The sequence below is a fragment of the Melanotaenia boesemani genome, chromosome 16 (genome assembly GCF_017639745.1).
Source record: "Melanotaenia boesemani isolate fMelBoe1 chromosome 16, fMelBoe1.pri, whole genome shotgun sequence".
NCBI lineage: Eukaryota > Metazoa > Chordata > Actinopteri > Atheriniformes > Melanotaeniidae > Melanotaenia > Melanotaenia boesemani.
Window position 1 is genome coordinate 10,085,172 of NC_055697.1, and position 21,708 is coordinate 10,106,879.

The following is a 21,708-nucleotide window of genomic DNA, read 5'->3' on the forward strand; positions in this document are numbered from 1 at the left end:
TTCTGAGGCTCCTGGAGTGACGGCTGAGCCAGTCCGGCCTGTCATTGTCACAAAAGTCAGTGGTCGCTCCAAACACACACATCCACTCCAAACCACACCACTGCCAACATGCCAACATGTCCATCAACAATGGCACTTTGTGACACCTGCCTAATTCTTTCTTCTTTTTCCTGTCTTCACGTCTTGCTTCATTCATCCAGTTTTGCTGCTCACTTCAGTTTTTAATCCCTTTCTTACTCTGCCATTTGCCTTTTCTCTTCTCTTCCAACACTCCCACTCTCCCACAATGGCCCTCTGCTGACCTCAACAGGGCTGACTATTACCTGTGAGTGAGCTAAATCACAGCCGGGTAATGGAACATGCCACCTTCACTGAGAAGCTGCACACACATAACCACATTCACATTAAAACAAAAGCCTCTCCATTTCGACCTTTTCCCTTTTCTCTCCCGTTTACATGTTTATCATTTGGCCCTTGTGTTACTGAATTATAGGGCTGGTGTTGTTTCTGTCAGCCCTGGGGATGTGAATGGGAATGTTGTGGAATGGCAGGAGCCGAGGTCAAGAATGAGGCTTTGGCAACTTTGAGTTGGCCCACAGCTATACAAAGTCAGTTGAGCATTACCTCGGAGAAAACACTGCCTTCATCAAATAAAGCTTTACCAAGGAATGTGAGAGTCCTGTTCTATGTTATTACATGCTGGACATGTTTACATATATGTATGTATACATATAGCGCACATTTTTGTTTGTTTACTTATCCTTAATGATTTTTAACTGGTATGAACAAATGAATAGCACATAACTCTGGTTTTAGTGTCCCTTAATTGGCTTCGTTCATCTACAAATCCATTTTAAGATTCTTGTATTTGTTATTAAGTCTCCTCATGTCCTCGCCTCTTTGTATTTGTCTGAGCTGCTTCACCCTTACATGCTATTGTGCTCTTAGATCAGCTAACTAGATGCTTTAACTGTCCTGAAAAGTTTTTTATAAATCCAGAGGAGACAGTTTTAGCTCCTAAAATATGGAATGAGCTCCTACTGCAGGTCAGACAGGCTCCTTCTCTTGTTGTTTGTAAGACTAGTTAAAAAACACACTTTTACTCTTTGGCTTTCAAGCAAGTGTGAGTTGTCATCTGTTTGTACTTGTGTTTTTTTTTTTTTTGTCTTCTAGCTTCTATGTGGTCATTTATAGCTGTTTTATTGTTCTAACTTTATTAGTATTTTTATCTTTTATGCTTTTTTTCTATTTTTAATTTTATTTATTGTACAGTACTTTGGTCAGCTGGTCTGCTGTTTTATGTATGTATGTATTCAGGATTTTAGGTGAATTGTAAGGCATATCTTGGTCATGTTATACAACTGGACTTTTATACAATTCATATTTTTTTATATTGTATTGTTATTTTATTTATTTATTTATTTTATTTTATTATTTCACACATTGTATGATTTGTCTTTAACATATTTTGGGGACAAGAAATGAAAATTAGCCTGAGGCTATAATCTGGTGTGTTAACATTAATATTTCATAAAATGTTCATTAACTTGCATTTTCCAGTCCAAATTGTGGGATCTGCTTGGGTGAGCTCTGTGTGCCACAGTGACCAACAAAACGATACTGGTTGATCTTCAAAAACTCCTGGTTTAGGATCCCAGGTTGCCAGCCCACAGCAAAATGTGACCCGGCCTTTGACCAGCATGTGAAGGAGGTGCCAAGCTGTGTATGGATCTTCCTCACACTACTGAGGCCCAACAGTGGAAAATAAATAAAATTGGTCTATTTGTATAGTTTTTTTTCCCTTAATACTGTGGGAGAGTACAATGATCTAATCCACCAAGAAAAACAAACTGCAACAAGGGAATCTTGCAGGGGATTTTGGAACATTGTTGTGGGGGTTAATATAGCTCTGTTTTTGATTTGGTGGCTTGTTAATTATTTAAGTGGAGCATTAAAGCCTGAGCAAATAAAGGAGTCATAATTTATTTTTAGCTAAAGTTGTGTTTAAAAAAAAGAAATGTAGCTGTGGAAAAAAAAACCCCAAAAAACTTTCTGTGTAACATGAACACAACTGAACTTTTACTCATATCATACCACATTGTTATAGATTTATTTTTTAGTCAGTGTTACATTAAAAGAAGTTGTAAAAATGAGTCAGTAATATCTTATAGGTGGGTCATACTTTAGCAAAAGTACACATCTGTGTCCTCTATGCAGAGTGGAGGGCACGTGCAGTCTGGCAAAAAAATTCCTGGTAAAATCCCTGTTTTTTACCTGGTCCGAGGATCAGGAAAACACACCATGCACACTCAATACTGTTGCTATCCTCTCAAGTTATGCTTCTGAATCCAGGATACAAGTATGCTACAGTACCTGAAAGCACATAGTGGACAGATTAAAGGTGATGAGAGACAGAATAATGAGGGCGTCTTCTTAAGATCATCACAGCACCCCCTCGATGTTAAAGATGCAACTGACTTTCCAGATGTGGATGTAGACCTCATTTACCTTTCCATTTTTAATTGGAAACTTTTAAATTTTGTTTTGCTGCAATAGAGTTTCCTGACCAGTCCATATGGTGTAACAGTTGTAAAATGACATGGTGCTCCAGACACCACACTAACATGTCTGATCCTGCATGGTCAAGTCCATCTCAGCTCAGTCCAGCTGACCAAGGCCAGCTGGACTTTATATGGGCAGGGATACTTGTGTATCTCTATCTTCCACTTCTCTCCTTCTCACTCACTTACGCCCATCTGCTGTGAAGCCCCTCTAAACCTCATCTCCCCCTCTGCCAGAAATCTATTCCCATCTCTCCATGTGTATCACCTCCACTTTCACATCTACATTTTCTGACAGCTCCCCATTCCTTCATCCTGCCTGTTTCACTCCATCTATTTTCTTTTCCTTCTATAATCCCTGTGCCCTTTCCTATCATTGTTTCACCTACTTTCTTTTAATTTCTTCCTCCTCTGTTTTTTTCTCCCTCTTTGCTATCTTATCTCTAGCTGTCCCCAGAAAGGTGACAGCAGGGGAGAAAAGAGACAAGGAGACATTGAGGTAAAGGAGACAGACAACAAGAGAAAGGAAATAGAAAAGCTTAAAATGTGTTAAAACCTGACCAGCTGAGTTCTGCAATGTGGACATGCTAGAACCCAAAATGTGACTTTGTTTGAGTGCATGTGTTTAACTTTGCATGTTTTGTCCGTTAGTGTATGAGACAGAAGGAGAGTGACTATGATAAGGCGGTTGGTGGGGTGTGTGTAGATATTTTCAATGTGTCCCAAAATCCTGCTGTTCTTCAGCTCGAATCTGATATGCTTTTGTTACAGCCACAGCAGTGTTATGTTTTTTATTTTTATTTATTTATTTATTTATTTTTTAAACACGTAACATGTCATGCTCGTTTTATGGATTATAAACGAGCTCATTATTTGTATTGCTCATTAGCTTCAGGTCCTAATTAGGCTAAATTAATATTGTTTCCTGACAAAGACATCAGCACAGGCAAATTGGCAATTGACCTCTTTGGTCAATCAGGAGAAAGGGACAAAGTTTTAAGGGGCAGCATAAATACTGCAGAGAGCTGCTCTTGTTGATCAGTTTTGTACTAATCCATCTGTCGTCCTCTAACATTCTCACTATCTCCTCAATAAAAATGTTTCTTTTAAACAGCATGTTGCAGTCTAACCAAAACTATACGTAAAAAGTTTGAAGGGGAATAAAGGTACTGAACACATATAATACAGAGTGGTCTCACACCAAGTTTTCCACATGTTGTTCAAACTCAACTTAAAATAGATTCACTTCATTTCCCCTTCATTTTTTTCTCCTTCAGTCTATGTAATAACAAAACAAAGAAGACTGAATGTTTCATTTAAATAGTGGATTTTTTTGTTTTGTGTGACAGAATATTTCTGTGATGTTGATAATTGCACCTTAGTGGAAACTGCTTTCTCGTCTGTTCAATTTTGATGTGAAACAAATATGGCAACAGATCTGTTCAACAACAAAGGAGCAGACATCAATAACCCATAAGAACCCAACGTGACATATTTGTCACATCCAGTTTCTGAGACATTTTGCTTCAATTTATGGTATAAACTTTGCTCAAAATCCTGTTGAACACAATCTCATACTCGTCTTCTGTAATAGATACCCAGAAGCAGAAACCCATATTATAATCTTTTTAATATATCACATGATAATAAATGGCAGATATCCCCCCAAAAAAATGTTAATTTTTTTGTTACATTTTGTTAAAGGGCCGAATGAAGACATCATATTTAAAAAATTGGACTTCTCTTACCATTTTTTAATGGGTCGGGGCTTAACGGGTTAAGTAAAATAAATCAGTTTGCCAAAAAAAGAAGAAAAAGAAATCTTGTCAATCCCTGAGCAGAATATTTTGTATTATTAACTTCTGCTTGTTCAGATGTGAAATCCACTTTATTACATAATACTGCAAACAAAAGTATTTCATAAGTACAACAAAATACTTGTCTTCCAGGGGCGTCTGTGGGCCATTTTTATGTCCCTACCAAACAAAACCATACAACCTTAAACCAATCTCAGTGTCCCCTCCAGTATTTAACTGCTGCTGACAGTTAGAGACAGTGCAGCTGTGGAAAACTAGAGCATCTTGCAGATTTGGGACTTTGGATTTAACTTGCTATTGTGCTTTGGCTTTTTTGTGATGTTTGTGAAATGCCTTAGTTCGGTTCAGCCATTTGTAATTGACTGTGTCATAGCTACTAGCTGTTTATGGGAGCTAGGACAATGTATTGGGATTTTGTGTATTCTGGAATTTTGTGCATCTGGTCACTCCAGCCAGAACTGGTTTACCTGAATCTTGTCATTTTGCTTGGTTTTCAACTTTCTTTTTTTTTTTTTATACCCATTAATAAATTACTTAACCTTAAACTTAAGCTTTAAAAGCTACAGTGTGTAAGAATGACTGACATCTAGTGGTAAAGATGGGCATATAAATTACTTCAACTGTCAATGTCAAGAACAGTTGTGAATGGACGGTGGCCATCGGTGGCCAAAACCTTTCCAGATAAAATTTTTCCAGACATAAACATGTTTTCATCTGTGAGCAGATCCAGTGCTCCAGCCAGAATTGTAACATAAAAAAGGCTTATCATGGATAGGTCGGAAAAACATTCCTACAAAAGGATGTTGCCATGTATGGTAGCATAGGTTATAATAATAAGGCAAAGCTCTCTGTTTGGTTTCCTCCATTTAATAAATGGTTTTCTCATCTAAATCATACCCAATGAATTCTGGGCACAGATCGATTTAGGTGAAGCGGCAGATACAAAACAATGACTATTGATAAAAGTAGGATGGAATATAACTTAGTAATGACTAATAATACCACTGTGGTGGGAATTATTGTGTGTTGACCAATAAGAAAAGAAATTGACTGAATCTAATTTAAGGTGAATCTGAAACTAGGCATAGACATTCTGATAGGGTCTGAAAACTTTCCTTTGGCTCTGTAAGTTTGCAAAGAAGCCCAGTGCTGTTTGCAACTGGGACTGGTGGCAAACTATGACACTGGTTGAGAGAGAAAATGAGCACGATTTTTAAAAAGGATCAAGGTGGGGACACCAAGTTTGCCGTATTGCTTTAAAAATGATCCACACTTTTAATGAGGCAGTTTTAAATGTCAGACTCCTCCTTGGTTGGGAAACAAGAGCGGAGCTCCATTATGCTGCAGTGTGTCCAGCTCATCAGTCGACAAGTGTGTGAAATCCCACACATATATTTATATACAAACAACACCAAAACACACATGTCCCTTCTTTGCTTGTCTTTGAACCAGCTGACATGCACACTGAGGGACACTTACATATCAGTAGACATTAAGTGCTACTACAAAACTGACATGGCACAAATGTGTATGAAAAAAAGCCACAGTTTCATCACTTTTAAGAAAATTGCAGCATAACAAGGCCAGAATAACAATAAAAAAAAACAAAAGCAAAAACAACCTCAGAGACACCAGTAAACAACAGAAAATGGCTCTGAGCCAGAAACAGGCCTATAAATGGGGGACAGAGTACAGGCACCCCACTTGTCAATTAATCCTATCTGGCACCGGCACACTGGCCTTTATGAGAACAAATGTCAGTGCTCAAGACAAGGACGAGATAACCTTTCTTCATGCACACCAGCCTCCAACGATCGACACTGATAGTACACTGCAGCCATCTAATATGAGCTGATCCTGCATGTCAAAGGGTTTAGCAAATTTGCTGTTCTGGAACTGATCAGATTCTGTTCATTCAGAAACGAGGCCTTGTCACAGGCACAAGTTGAGGCCAAACACTTGCTCACAGTGAACAGAGGACAGACCCTGAACATTTACAAGACCCTCCACTCATCAAGGACACTTAACCTCAAAACAAAACCAGAGATGCAATTACATGTTGCATTTTCCTGCTATTTATCATGTACATGTCTTGAAGACATAGTTTTGTGTCACTTTGTGATCATTAAATGTCTTTTTTTGCTTTTTTTCCATTTTGCTAAATTAGCTTTTTATATTTGTTTGATAGTTGTTTCTGTTCTATTTTCCTCATGTCATCCGTCACCATGTGGTCATTTCATATCTATAAATGATTCATTTTGTTCCATCAAGATAATTTTGTACCTGATTTTAGCTGTTTCATGTCTGTTTTTTAATATTTATATTTTGTAACTTTGTATTTCTTATAGTCAAGCTGAATATATTCTTGATTTGTTGCAGATTTTGCACAACTGTCTTTTTTTTTTCTTTCTTTCTTTTTATGGTCCTTTGCATTTCATTTTGTTGCATTTGACATTTTAGCAATTCTGTGTTTTTATAGCCCTTCTGTAATTCTGAGTTAATTTTGCGTCACATTTTGGTTGTTTAATGTCTCTTCAAAGTCATTTTACCTCACTTTATTCATGTTTGTTCAGCCTCTCGTCATGGTTTTTCTGTCTCTTCCTGGGACAGCTATTACATTTTTGGTATAAGACCTCAGCCATGACCATCTGTCCATGACTAGAAATCCTCTGTTTTTGAAAGAATTCTTAATGAAAAATAATGCTTTAAAATTCTCTAACCTAATATATCTGTATAACTGAGAAATAAGGCCTTCTGGTATGCATTGCACTTGAATTATGACACATGCTTGTCTAGCTTCAAAGAAGCAAAAAGAACCAGAAAAAAGCAGATACAGGCAAACCCACAAAACACACACACACACACACACACACACACACACACACACACACACACACACACACACACACACACACACACACACACACCCAAATACACCCAGATATGCATTCTCCCTCTCATTCCCACAGCTTTCCTGCAACAGAGTAGAGAGAGGTGGTTGCTGATGTGAAACATCAATTTCCAGGTTAGCTGCTCTGCGTGGCTCAGGAAGGTATCAGCTGTGCCCCACCTGGTCCAGATAAGCAGCTGCAAGAAGCCGATCTGCCACCCAGGAATGCACTTCTCAGCACTGGAGAATGGAGTAATACGTGCACACATTCACAGACACACAAGCACTCACATACATAAGTAAACAAAGAGTTTAGCTGAAGTACACCAGGATCAATCAACTAAATGTGAGGGGAAAATGGGAAAGTCCAAGTTAAAAATCTTGTATTAGTTTTTCAGTAAATGGAAGTTGTAATAGTCAAAGTCACTCATTTCTCCAATTGTGCATTGGGAACATAGAGTGGCAGGTCCCCCCTGTTTACACTTCAAACTTTTGACTTGCTACAACTGCAGAGATTCAATTGGGTCAAAACATGAGGTATTTAAAATAGGAGTCCTACAAAACGTGTAGACAAACTGAACCATGAGATAAAATTAATTTTGTAGTAATGGAAAAAAATGGAAAGCTAGTATAACCACTGAAAACACTGTGATGCTCTTTTCAATGGTTCTGTGGGTCTAATCTCTGTCTAACACAAAAACACCCTAAGCTAAACCAGCTTGTGTTTTTCTTTGTGACTCAGGATAGTGTGTCTAATGCTAACAGATACATATGTATGTCTAAACCATAAAGACACAGACATAAACATAACCCAAATCATCAGAGTGTGTGCTTCATTTGGAGCCTAACAGAGTCTAAAACATCTATAACTGTGGTTGCTCAGGTAATCTAACCGCTGCTATCATGGCGCCGTCTGTCAGCATGGTGCTGGGTCCCTTAGCGTCACTGCTCAACCTGGTGTCAAGACAACATTGTAGCAGACAATTTCTATTAACTATTACAACCACATATATCACACAGCTCACAGGTTTTCAGACTTTCCCGTTTTGCCTCTACCTCCCTGTGTGGCCACAGGATAAGAAATATTTTTAAGGAAAATGGGAAGATAGAAAGAAATCACTATAGTGTGAACTGTGTAAGATGACTGAAGAAAACACTGAAAAAAATTAAAGGCGCTGCTTTCAGGGTAGACCTAAACAACAATGAGCAACCAGAGACAAAGTGCTGCAGTAAATCTCTGAAGAATGTCTCAGTCAGACAGATGAGGTAGCAGGTCATACTTTCTTGTCCCAAGGTTTTTTTTTCTTCTTTATTTATATGTTGCAGGTAAGTTATATCATTTCTGATCAGTGCTGTCACTGATGTAGGCCAAACTGCCTTCAACAGAGTATCACAAACATCAAATTACTATGTACTATAAAGAAAAGAATCATTTTATGAGTGGGTTACAAGTCATTCCAGAGAATTTCTCAGACTACAAACAAACAAAACGATGACATGCTCCTCTTCACACAAAAAGTCTGTAAGGTATTACAGACGTATTATGTATATATTGTACTTTACAATCCACATACCCCATGTCCAGAAAAGTTTGAAGTTTTCTAATACAAAACTATATTAAGTTACATCTATAATTCAAAAGAATTGAGCTATTAGTTAATAAATGTAGTTAATATGAACCTTTATGCAATTTATATATGGCAATATTTATAAAATGTACCAAATGTACATGCAAAAGTACCCTGGAACATTCTACATGTACTGAATTAATTGACTGAGAGGAAATTAACATTACTAGGTGCAAGCATCCAAAACAAGGATGAGTTATAGCTCACTCTGTTGTATCACACTTGGTCAGAGAATTAATTTATAAACTGATAAATATTATCAATACAAAACTGCAACTGTTGGAAATGCTAAACATTTGAACCCAGAGGGTTTCATGCACCAGAATCTGTCTTGACATCATGATCAATATGGGCTGGATTGCATGTTGGAAAAACATTTTGACTGAATATAAGCTGATCTATTTCAGCTTCAATAAAGACCCAGATATTTTCCATCAGCTGAAGCAGTTTGTCTTTCCTGGCCATCAGTACAGAAGTGAAAATGTTTAGATTTGTTCACTACACTTCATGCACGCTACTTTATGAATCAGCACAGACGTCTGTTCTGCAGGCATCCAGCATACAAACTATTTACAGAAGAAACATCAGTTGTAAACTGAACGAAAAGGCGAATAAAGGACCTAACACCTCTCAGAAACATAGTTTGTATTTACAGCTGTCATTTATTACACATATTATGTACAAAGAAAAGCAATCACCAACTCAGCCCTAGGTAACAGCAGGTGTGTATGTTTGCATCATATCTTTCGAAAACTTGGCAGTAGTTTTCCCGCTATCCATATGAAGTGTTGTCATGCTAACAAACGTAGCGTGTTTGTCAAACTTTTTCCTTTAAGAGTTACTATACCTTCCTGACTCGTACATGGAGTAGTGGATGTTCACAAGTCACCTTAATCCTCTCCCCTGCCCCATGGCAACCCAGTAGGAATTGGGCCAATCAGAGGATACCTTAGCCAAATCCTGCCATTCCGTGGAGTACGTTTCTTCTTCTGATATAATTACTTACTTACTTATAACTTACTTGGAATATGATGGGTTTAAAGCTAATGCATCTAAGATAACCTCATTGTGTTGCTCTGTCTGACCCTAGTTTAAACTTCTGTGTGGATACGGGCTAAATTAAAATTCTGGTGGGACAAATGGCCCACTAAAAAATGCCATGCTTTGGAGTTTTATTGATCAACAGATGTCACAATTGGACGTTAAACAGATAACCAGAGAATTAGCTGTTCCTGAAAGAAAACACTTTTGTCTGCCCCTAAATTATTTGTTCAAATATATGGGAGGTTTGAGGCAACTTGGGAGAAAATGGCTCTAAAGAAATTACTTTCCAATCATGATCCGAATAACGCCACCAAACTGCATCTTATCACCAAAGGAATCAACAAACCCCTGAAAAATGGCAGGGGGTACATACCAACTGGGAGACTCTCAGATGCCTCCTGCAAAGCCTCTCAACATGAGCTCCTCATTTCAGGTTTTCTCCCCCCTCCTTTGCTTACAGCGATGTTTACCTGAATACCCCTTTGCATTCCTAGCCCTATCGTGGTCTCTTCAACTAGCATTTCAAATGTGCGTCATAATGCTGTAAAAGGTGTTTTATATTCTTACAAAAGTTAGCTAATGTTCATCTCTTGAATCTGACATTTCTTTTGATAATAACGCAAAATTCTATTATCAGTAACAATGAGATTAGAAAATAAGGTGATTCCTCCCTAAACTTTCATCGCAGTGTATTGATGAGATCTGGTGAAGATTTGCAGATTAAATATGAGAAAAGATAGATGTCTTTTTTTCTTTTTTTATTCAGCCCCATTACAGAAAAGGAAGACGAAACACAGGAGAATAAGGTGTACCAGAACAAAAACAAAACACACACACACACATACATACATACAAAGCCATGCATACGCATACATACACACTTCATAATCACTTATTCTTGTTGTTGTTAACCTTATTTCATGCTGTATGAGCAATTCATCAGTGTGTTTACATGTGCATCACTGCAACAACATATAACTTACAGATGTGTTCAATTGTCCAAATCGGATATTCCAAGACAAGGGAATGAAAAAACAGAATCATTTGTAACATTAATCCACACACTGATGTTCAAATGGAAATCTAAGTTGTGTCTGATCTTCTGCCAAAGCTGTAAAACTCGGTCTGCTCTCATTGGCTGAAGACAGTAAACCACGCCTCCCCCGCAGGCTTCGTCTTGTAAGGTTTATCCTCCACCTGCAAATCTTAAAACCAATTTTCTGTTTTAATTTGTTTATGAAAAGAAACACTCTAATCATTAAAGGTATTGTGTCCTATTAGTAGATTACTATCAGTCCCTGTGTATTATGTATTACTGTAGATTCTAATCATGTGGAGCGCAGGCGTGTTGCTTAATTAGTTGCAAAATAATAAACAGGAATAACGGAGGCTAAACTTCTTAAACACAAAAACACTAAGCGTTGCATCTTTCTTTCAATCCATTTATTCTTCTCTCTTCTCGGTCCAGTTCTGATAAAAGCAAATTCTAAGGCTGCATTGAAAATGCAGATAATATCAAAACAACATCTCTCCTGTTGGAAATTTCAGCCGAGTGTGAGACAAAATGGTGTGAAGGATTCTAAGTCTTCATAGGCACTCATAGGAAATGTTGCTATGACGAGTGTTGCATGAATGGGCCACAACAACACATACACAACGTGCTACGTGCAGGTAATATAACACAGCAACGTGCTGTGATGGATGGTGTATTTGCAAAAACAGCTCAACTGTGGACCCCATTATTTCCTGAAGAAGGAGTGTAGCAGCAAGAAGCCACCTTGGAGAGATACAGAATGACCTACTAAACCAAAACAGATGTTCCCTGATGGCAGCATCATTGAGAGATCAATGTTGGTAGGGGTCAATGCAACAGCTTGATGGGAACTATCAAAGTAAAACAGATCAAATATGTCCATTGCTTAAAGTGAATTTGGCATGGCCTTTTCATGTGGAGAAGAAAATGTTCCAGATCCCCTACCCAGATCACCTCAACACCAAGGAATATTTCACAGCTCCAGCTCATAGAAAGGATTTTTAACACTAAGACACATACAGAGACACAGCTACTCTCATATGTACAGCATATCCACCAACTCAAACTAACAAACACTGACAGATACCGAAGCAGTTGCCAGATTTGGAGACAGGACAAACACACTGTATTCCAACATGGCAAAAAGAGGACAGAAAGTGGGAGTAAAAATGGACCAATGTGCTACTGTGATAGCAGAAAGAGATGGCAACACATATCAAGACCATGTATCCTGAAATGAAGTGGGCAGTGATGGTTACCAACTGACAAACAATGTAAGCACTGGAAATATTATTTCTCATGAAGAAAATATGAACATGTTTTGTGTTTTGGACTTCTACATTTAATTATTTACATAGTTGTGATATATCAGTTTGGGTACCAGTGCAGTGAAACCGACAATTAGAACAAAAAATGTGCAGTATTTTCAGAGGTTTCAGAGTTAAAGCAGAATTAACCAGTTGTTTTTCTGTCACATTACAGGTGTGTTATTCTTTAGGGCACTGTATCACAGAAAGTGAACATCAAGTCTGGCCATTTTGGACATGCACGGTGGTGAAGTCTGTAAAAACGCTAGAAGAAATTATCAGAGGAAGTGAGGAAAAGAAAAAAGTTACAGAGCAAGAGATAAGACAAAAGTCAATGTCAGACTGGCTTTTACTGGTTGGAGAGAGCTCAGAGAAGATGGATGCTGGATAAGCATTCATTAGGCCCGCTTTAGATCCATCATTAGGGGCCTAGTGGTTAGATAGGTGGACTTGGGGCTTGTGGACTCAGGTTCAAGTCCCTAGTTTGGCAGCAAAGAACAAGGCCCTTACCCATTAACCCTTTGGTGCTGCCTGGATGCTGTAACATGGCACCAAACTGCTCCTAGTAAAACTGGGATGGGTAAAATGCAGAGAAATTATTTCCCAATTTAGATATATAAAGTATATATTATTATTATTATTATTATTGTGTGTGCAGTAGTAGTGGAGCTTTAAGCCAAATAAAAAGGTAACGTCCATTACATTTTAATAGATGTGTAGAAAAAGACTCAATCACAAGAGACCATTATTTACAAAGTCTAAACGGAAAACAGGTATTATTCTCACTCATGTTAAACTTGTGTCTTCCACTAAAAAGTAAGTTTTAGGTTTATTGCAACGTTATAATTAGGCTTATGCTATCATATTGTATTAATAATAAATCAAAACAGTATGAACAGACTATTAAGTCCTGCTTGAGAAGCACTGTTTGCTCACCCGACATTATCAACTGGCATGTCAGTATCAGCGTGCCTTGCAGGCTCCTTAACTGCTGGCTCCAGGCCAAAGTGCAAGTAGCCCGTGTATGTTGATGCAGCTTCTGTACGCTTCTTGGTGTGTGCCACATGACTAGTTTGTAGTGGAGTGTAAAGTGTCAGAGAGGTTTTAGCTGAAATTTCCAGCAGGAGAACAAAATGGCTGATACAGTTTAATAGCTGAATATGGTGAATGAGTGGACAATCTGAACCCAGATTTGCTTGGCTGCCCTCTTTGATTGTCTGCTATCTTTTAATCGCTGCCACCTGTGTCTCGTCAGCCTGTTCATAAAGTCCTGTCTGCCTCCCCTGCCTTTGTCTGTATGTTCACCCAGCCTGTTACGTCTGTTTTCTGCTTCTGTTTAGGTGGCCTTTAGTTTAATGAATACTTTTGGAATTTTTTCTATTCATCTTCCTGTATTATCACCTTGGTTTTGTAGTGCTTTTTGGTTAAGTTAAATATTAATTAAGCTTGTTGCTTTTTTCAACTTCCTGTGCCCTGCATCTGTGTCATCTTTTGTCATTCACCACAACAGAAGCATTTCTACCAAAACACCACAAATCTACAATAATCATTAACAGTTGTGCATACTGTTTTGATTGTTGGTGCAAGCAGGCTGAGATTTTCAAAAAAGTAAATCAGAAAGCTGATAAAAGAAAGTGGAAAGAAAGTACTGACAAGCCACATTTAATTTAATTCAGTTGTGTATAGCGCCAGTTCACAACAAAGTCATCTCAGGGAACTTAACAGACATAAAGATCAATTCAAGCCAATTTACTGTGATCCAATCAAAACAAATCCACATTAGTCCAACTTATAATAAATCTGTTCATACAAGTCAGTTCAGAAAAAATAATAACCTGTCTAAGGAAACCATGAGATTGCATCAAATCTTGTCTTCAATCCCCCACCATGAGCATGCACGGTGGACAACAGTGGAAAGGAGAAAAAAAACCTCCCTTTTAACAGAAAGGATAAACCTCCAGCAGAACCAGGCTCAGGGAGGGTGGCCTTCTGCCTCAACCGATTGGTGTGGAGAGGATTTAATGCACTGATGGAGTTAAAGCCATACATAAATAGTATCAACATATTCTGGGGAGGACATTAATAAGTTGCTCTGAGGGGCAACTTTTTTGTGCAACATTATTGAATTGGGAATGCCAAAAAGCTAATTAAAAGTTCAATGTATTTACTGTGGCAATAGAAGTATGTGAAAGAGCACAGGAGAGGAAAAAGAGATGGAAGAAGCTCCGTCAAAAGGTTGGCATTTTGAATGTTGTACATTGTCCTAAAACTAATACGTACAGCCAAAGGTTTACACCTCAGATAAAGGATAAAAATGTGACTCAGTCTGGCTTTAAAGCCTTCTGTTCTTTATATGGTTGGCATCAGTGGCTGGGAGTTGTCAGTGTGTGATTATCTATCAAGTTTAAAACAAACCCAATGCTAAGTAAGACTATCTAGGTTAGCAAATTCAAATGGTTACAGCAAAGCTACCAGTTCCAATGTTTGCAAGCTGTGAGCAGTTCATTAAAGATTCTATTTATATTATTTACTTTTGTGTACATGTGCATAAATGAACACTGATTATTATGCTTCATTCCACTGATCAAGAATGTTGAAGTTTTGTTCTCTGTAATAAATCCCTTTCACAGTGGTACAATTTTGCCAGTAAAACTCACCATTCTAGCTCACTGTGGATGTTTCTTATTTCCAACAAATGTTGTGTTTCCACAAGTTAATTACTCAGTAGAGAGCTTAATCTGCCAAATCAGGGCAAAGTGGATTAAGAGATACGAGTGTTTAATCAAAGTGTTCTCTCAGTCTAATTACACATCTCATTTCCTGACACAACATACACTGTTATCTTCCACTACATTTAAACATTAGCGTCTCTGTTTAGATGCCCTCCCTCACCAGTGTTGAATGATCCCACTGCCTTAATTTGAAAAAGAATGATTTAGTATAAATAAATATGTGTATATCCAAACTAAACAGACATCTAGAGGTGCATCTGAGGACACAGGCATGTATGGGCTGAGCATACTGAACAAAGACATCTGAACAAATCCTCTGATGGAACTTTGTGTCACAGCTGTGTACAACAGACCACCATGCATCACAGATATCATTCATAACAGCAGTGCTTCTAGATTCCTCCTGGATTCTCTCTTTCACATGTAACAATCTGACAACGTCGGATTTGCTTGCAAGATAGCATTGGAAATTGTAGTGGACTCAGTTGTGAAAGACATTAGAAAGTATATGTCCGTGGTTCCACTAAGTCAGAGAATTTCTCAGACTTCCAAAACTAAACCTCTTACTCTGGACAGGGCAAGAGAAGTGTTTGGATGTGTTCTCCATCTATCTGATAGATAATGTGCAGAGTGGGCTTATGGATACCATACAGAGCAGAATCTACTGGCTCAGAGGCCATGCACTGAAGTTACCAATCTTCTGTCCTGGTAAGTAGAACCAAATATTACCACCAGTATGTGGACATGCATGTAGATTCATTGTACTTGAGGACAAAGGTTTGTTTATCTCTGCCTTACAGTATCAATGATCAATGATCTCATTGTGCAAGTGTCAGTCAGCTAGTTGTTAGTCAATGGTGTCACCTCACAAAACCCACTCACACGAAACCATCATGGCTTAGCCCAACAAGCGCCATGGTAACCGAAAGTGACCGGAGTGGCTGTGGAAACCCAATCCTTGGGCTCAAGTTGTTCAGTTTGGTCTCCAGCTAACAACCAGTTCATTTATGTTCATGATGTCTATGGTAAATTAACAATCTAATGAAGTACAAAAGAGTACATAAAAGACTTGCTCTACTATGTTGTTAAAACCCACTTAAACAATTCCTTAATCTTTTTGAAGTCTCTGTACTGAATGATGAGAAGAGAGAAAATGAATCTTTCTCTTCCGTCTTTAGTCAAATTGGGAGTCAGAGTGATGCCAGCACTGAATTACTGCTGGGCCACTCAATTGAGTCAGCATGCTAAGTTTATGTCTGGAAAAATGTGTTTGGATTTAAAAACAACACACACAGGTCTGTGTATGTGTGTTGTTTCTGTTAACGGATTGGAGGGCCTCCTTGATAAGGACATCTGCTGAGCTAATAAACAATAATCTTGACAAATTGTCACTGTCTGATCACTCAATCCACCCTCACAATCACACCATCATGGACAACATCAAGGACATGACTGACAGCTCACTGGACCAGTGGAAGGCATTGCTGGACTGAAGCCCAGCTGCCTTAGCAGAGAACACTAATTCATGGCCAGAGGGCAGCCTGAACAGATTGGTCTGTGAAACACATCTATACCCTTCACTTTTTATTATTTCAGCTGACTTCATGAAACAATGGCTCTTTTCCAGAATCTTTGTTATCCTTATAGACAAAGATGCTAAACCTGGAAGCTACCACTCAGTGGTCATGATGATGATTTGCTGTAGGCTCTGTGGGATAGTATAAGTTTTCCTGGCTGCAGTGCAAAACCTTCAACCAAGATAGTAATGAAACAGAAAAAATATTACTGTGAAATGACTGTTACAGAGAGGATGTTTAATATATGAACTTTCTTGACTCAGAGAAAAAAAATAAAGAAGGAAAAAATAATTGGTTGCCTATGGCCATGAAATGCACCCACGTGCAAAAAAAGAAAAAAAAAAAAAAAAAAAAACAGCTATGAGGGAGTTGACATGAGGAAACGCTCCAAGACTCACATTAAGAGTGTTGACAGATGGGCAGAGAGTAAAGGTCACGGGATGGAAAAAAAAAAAAAAAACTTCTAGAAAATCAATCCTATATAAAGGATTTTAATTCCAAGCCAGCGACACCCTCAGAGATTATGAAAAGCCAGACATCTTCAAATTGCCTTGTCAATCACTACACCCAACAAAAACGGCAAAAATAAATAAGTAGGGGAATAATAGATCCAGGAGGAATTGGACTCACCCTGGTATCTGGCTTCATACTGTAACCCCCTACAGCCCCCAGCTGCAGTGGGACACCACATATAAGCAAGCGTAGAATAAATAGGAATTGCTAAATCTGGACAAACTTTCAGTCACACGCTGAGTAAAGTTTTTGCTGTAGCCCTGCATTAACAAGAATTTCTCAGATGACCAGAGTCTACAGAGTCCCCCCTTAAAAACCAAAGAAACATGCTTGACATCCTGTAAAATCACTCACATCATTATCAGCGTGTCATACATCGTCTCTGACCTGTTTGGCAGTTGCTGTTTAAGTGATATGGAGGACAAAAATTTTCACTTGCAGTGAATAAGAAAACTTTGCTTCTTTTTGTTTAGACCATACACAGTACACACATAAAATACAACATGTTGGGACCTCATAGACTCACCTATAGGCGTGTCCTCATAGATCAGAAGGTAGGTTGAGAAGAAGTAGTTCAGAAAACGTGGCGGCTGATTGGAGCCTGTGGGAGAGAAAGGGTAGACATTCATGGATAAATATTCAGAAATTTCTATTCTGATCAATCAAGGGAATAATGTTATTTTTCCTCATCTTTCAGATCCTGAAGATGACCTGTTGGAAGCTAAAAAAAAAAAAAAACTCACCAAGAGTTAAGAGTCAAAGCAACAAGGGTCATTTTGTAATGACTAATGTCACATCTCTAAAACACTGGTTCTTGTGGAGTGAGGCAAGGAATGGTTAGTAACAACCTACTAGAAGTTTTCCAAGGAAGGAAACCAAATGAACTGGCAAGATATCTCACTGGTGGCTGACCTGTGTTGTTTGATCCCACAGAAGCATTACTGTTGCACAAATGGTTGAAAATCCTAATGTTGGTTAAAACAGAGCAAACTGTTTGGCCAAACAGTAGGGAACTGCACAATATTAGGCAAGTAGTTCTACTAACATAGCTGATCTAGGTGGATCACATCCTCATAAAAATGTTGTGTAGTTGCCATTTTACACAGGGGATTTGTTTTTACTCTGCTTCATAAATAATGTATTTTATCTCCTGCCTTAGAGCAAAATATAAAATAATTGTGCATACTGTATGGCTGCACTACACAGGGGGACATGATTGCATTTACTAAAAGCATGATGGAAGTTAAATCTGAGTAAATACAGCACAAATCCATCTCAAAATGAAGCCCACAGATTCCAGTTCTTCTCAAATATGTATCTATGGGCAGATATCTAAATTAAACAGCTGTTCAGGTGAAAAAGTCAAGTACAACGAGTCTTGCTGCCAACTGTTAAGACTTTGATTTAATTACAATACTTACCTTTGAACTTATTTCCTCTTTGGTACAATTTAACCTCTGGTAAGTATAAGCAGATCTCTTTCTACAATTGTCTGCTTTTCAAGCTCGTGCATGAACCCAGTGCAGCCTGTGGATAATGCAGGAACTGTAATGTAAAGTGTAAGTGAACACTTTTTTTTTCATTACAACAGTATAGATAGATTAGCACTTAAGGTATTATGATACGTTAAGGCTCAAATGTAGAGAAGCATCCATTAAAATAGTTTATACACTAATCAAGCAGAGCATCTGCTCCAATATTTAAGCACTCAGCAGGCAATAAAAAGGGACTCATTCCCTCTTCTTCATCATTAAAAACTGCATTTACCCAGGAATGTTTTTTTTTATTATTATTTTACAGCAATTATTGACCTGTTTTTTTTTTTTTTTTTTTTAATCTGCATTTGTTTTGGCTGCATATTAGTAACTCAGCAGAGGAACAAATACATAAACTTGATCAAAATTGGCAAATAATTTATACTGATTTCTCTACATGGGAAGAAACATACTTGACGATGGCTATGTTAAAGGGTTCATTTTCCTTGTGTTAGGTAGGTATCTGTAGTGTCAGAAGTTGGTACAATATAGGCTGTTTTTTCTTTTTTTGTTTTGTTTTTTTCAAAGACAAGCTAATGGTCTTTGATCAGCTGAGCGGCAGACAACAGACACACCGAAGTGAGAGAAGGGGAGGCCAAACCTGATGTGAGAGTGCTTTATAGAGTGAAGCTGCGCTTTGAAAGTTTGAGCTGTTCGTTCTGTCATGTGCCTGGCTAAGTGGAAGAAGCACCTCATTTTTTGGCTTGTCAACGTAGCTCTTAAGTGCAGGAACATGCAACGTGCTTTAGGGGAAGGGAGGCAGAGAGGGTTAAATAGCTAGAGTGTGTGTCTACCTGCGCCTTTATTACAGTGAATCACTGTGGGTTGGATAGAAAAAAATACAGATTAGATCAACAAAATAATTACAGCCATGATCATCAATCCAATTTACTGGATCAGAGAGCCAACGCTCAAGAGAAGCACAAGGTCAATATGCTAATGGGTTAGACAGAAAGATTAAGGGACAGAGAAAAGGGAAAGAAGAAGAAAGAGGTAGTAAAATATAGGGAAAAAAAAGCAAAAGATGTGGAGTCAGAGTGAAAGGTGAGCGGTTCAAAGACTCCAGAAAATGAAAGCCCTGATGAACTCATTGTGCTTGATGGAAAGGGGTTGTGGCACTTACTTAATAACTTTCCTCGCTGTTTCAGCACTATGTGTGATAGGACTCGTCTCCTACCTGTCACTATGAGACAGTTACCATGACGCTGCACAACATCCAAGCTTTCTTCCATCTTTTATTTCTCAAGCTTTCATAGTCATACTCTGCAAGGAGTCAGATATTTTCAAGTAGTTCTTAGAGCTGAACTATCGTGTGAGACATTGCACAAGACTGACTCAAGTCAAAAGGAGTAATTTGGAGGAACCGGATAATACGTGAAAAATTAATTAGACCCTGAATACAAGCGAAAAAGAAGGTTGTGACAGTAAGATCACAATCACATCTTAGCTTCTCTTATCACTGCATTGTGGGGATTTATACTTCACAAGTCATTGACAAAGGAATTATTTATCCTTAATTCTTTCTTTGACTAACAATGGTGGATATACTTAGATGTTGACAGTGCATATATTTTTAAAGGTTTTTTTTGCTTTTGTTTAGGGAAGTTTGACACAGTCTTTTTCAATTATTGAACTTGATAGCTCTCAACCATCATTCTCTACTTTCTCCCATCAGGAAGATACTCTGGCACAAATTAAAGTGAAATGGATGCACTGAAACTAGAATTTCTGATCATTGTATGAATTATTCAGCCTTAATACCCTTCTTTCACACTCTCAAAATGAATGTCTGGTCTTTGTGGATTTACACATAATCATTCCTTATTGTGAGGAGAACTCACCTTCACAAAATGAGTGTAGGAAGAGGAAAGGAAGGAGGATCTTGGCACCTGTCATCCTGCCACCTAAACCCGCGCTCCACAACATCACCTGCACCAAAAACACAGAAGACAGCCGCAGTGATTAAGCTGGCTGATTACCCACAATACTGTTTCAGTCCAGCCAAATGTCTAAATACCCTTCAGCTCATCTACAGCACGCTGGGTGAATTTCACACGAGTAATAGATGTCGTCACTATAATTACGAGAAACAGCTTTGTAACCAAGCAGGTATTTTTCCTTTAGTGTGTGTTCGTGGAAATGAGAAGGTTGATGAGGGCAAATTCACAGTAACAGCTCATATACACCAGTGTACATGTTGTTTACCAGTTATACAGTTGCGCTGTTAACTGTCTGAAACATTGTGTGCAAAATTGAAAAAAGCTTTAAATATAAAACTCACTACAGAGGCAGCATTAATTAGAAGTATTGACACTTAACATGTGGACAGTGTAATTAAAGTTTTTCTAGTGAGGACAACATAATAAGGATGCTAAATTTCTTTATTGTTTGTTTGTTTGTAGCAGAGCAGCAAAGACACTAATTAACTACAAACTGCTGTATTGTTTTATGCACGACTGCCTACACTGACCTTCAGGTAGAAACAGTATCTACTTGTGTTTGCTTTAGCGTGTTGGTATCAGACATACAGTGGGTGTAACGTTACAAATAAATATGTATTTTACTAAGTCTATAAGCGAAGATTCTTAAAATATGAATGATTTATATCATTCCAGGCTAAAAATCATAACTGTAGATTCAGTAAACACTTATTTCTGACCTCTTACTGTCGCCAAACCAATTTATTTTTCAAGTTATACTGTACTCTGGTAGCAGATGATACTGCAACAAAAAATGTCCTGTTACATCAGCAAGGGATCAGTAAAAGTAGTCCAGTAAATTAGTTGGCCCACAACAAGTCTTTTATCCATAAAAAAAAACAGTTTTAGGTGGAAATTTAAGAATTTTTATGGGTTAATAAGTTTTTCACTTGCTGACATGATCAGTATCACACAGCTTATATTTACAAGTTAGCTTATAGTGTTCATCCCTCACCAGTTTGTTCAGTTTCTGTACACTCCCATCACTTGTCCCAGCAAGGTCTCAGTGGTCTGCAAACCCATTCAGTAACAGTTTCATTTTAGAGGGTTATCTCTCAAAATTCTCCTGTTTACTGAAGCCCACTGTGTTAC

General features: G+C 38.1%; 1 protein-coding gene across 1 annotated transcript in view; it reads right to left on the reverse strand.

Annotated features, from left to right (window-relative positions):
- The window catches only part of LOC121656108 (cadherin-23-like), a 161,394-nt gene that overhangs the window by 112,633 nt on the left and 27,053 nt on the right, over positions 1–21,708 (reverse strand). Inside the window, exons 2-3 of the mRNA XM_042011154.1 lie at positions 20,479–20,566; positions 17,629–17,703 (exon numbers count right to left, since the gene is read on the reverse strand). Of these exons, the coding sequence (XP_041867088.1) occupies positions 17,629–17,703; positions 20,479–20,563 (160 nt within the window). The 5' untranslated portion in view covers positions 20,564–20,566. The remainder of the gene's footprint in view (positions 1–17,628; positions 17,704–20,478; positions 20,567–21,708) is intronic.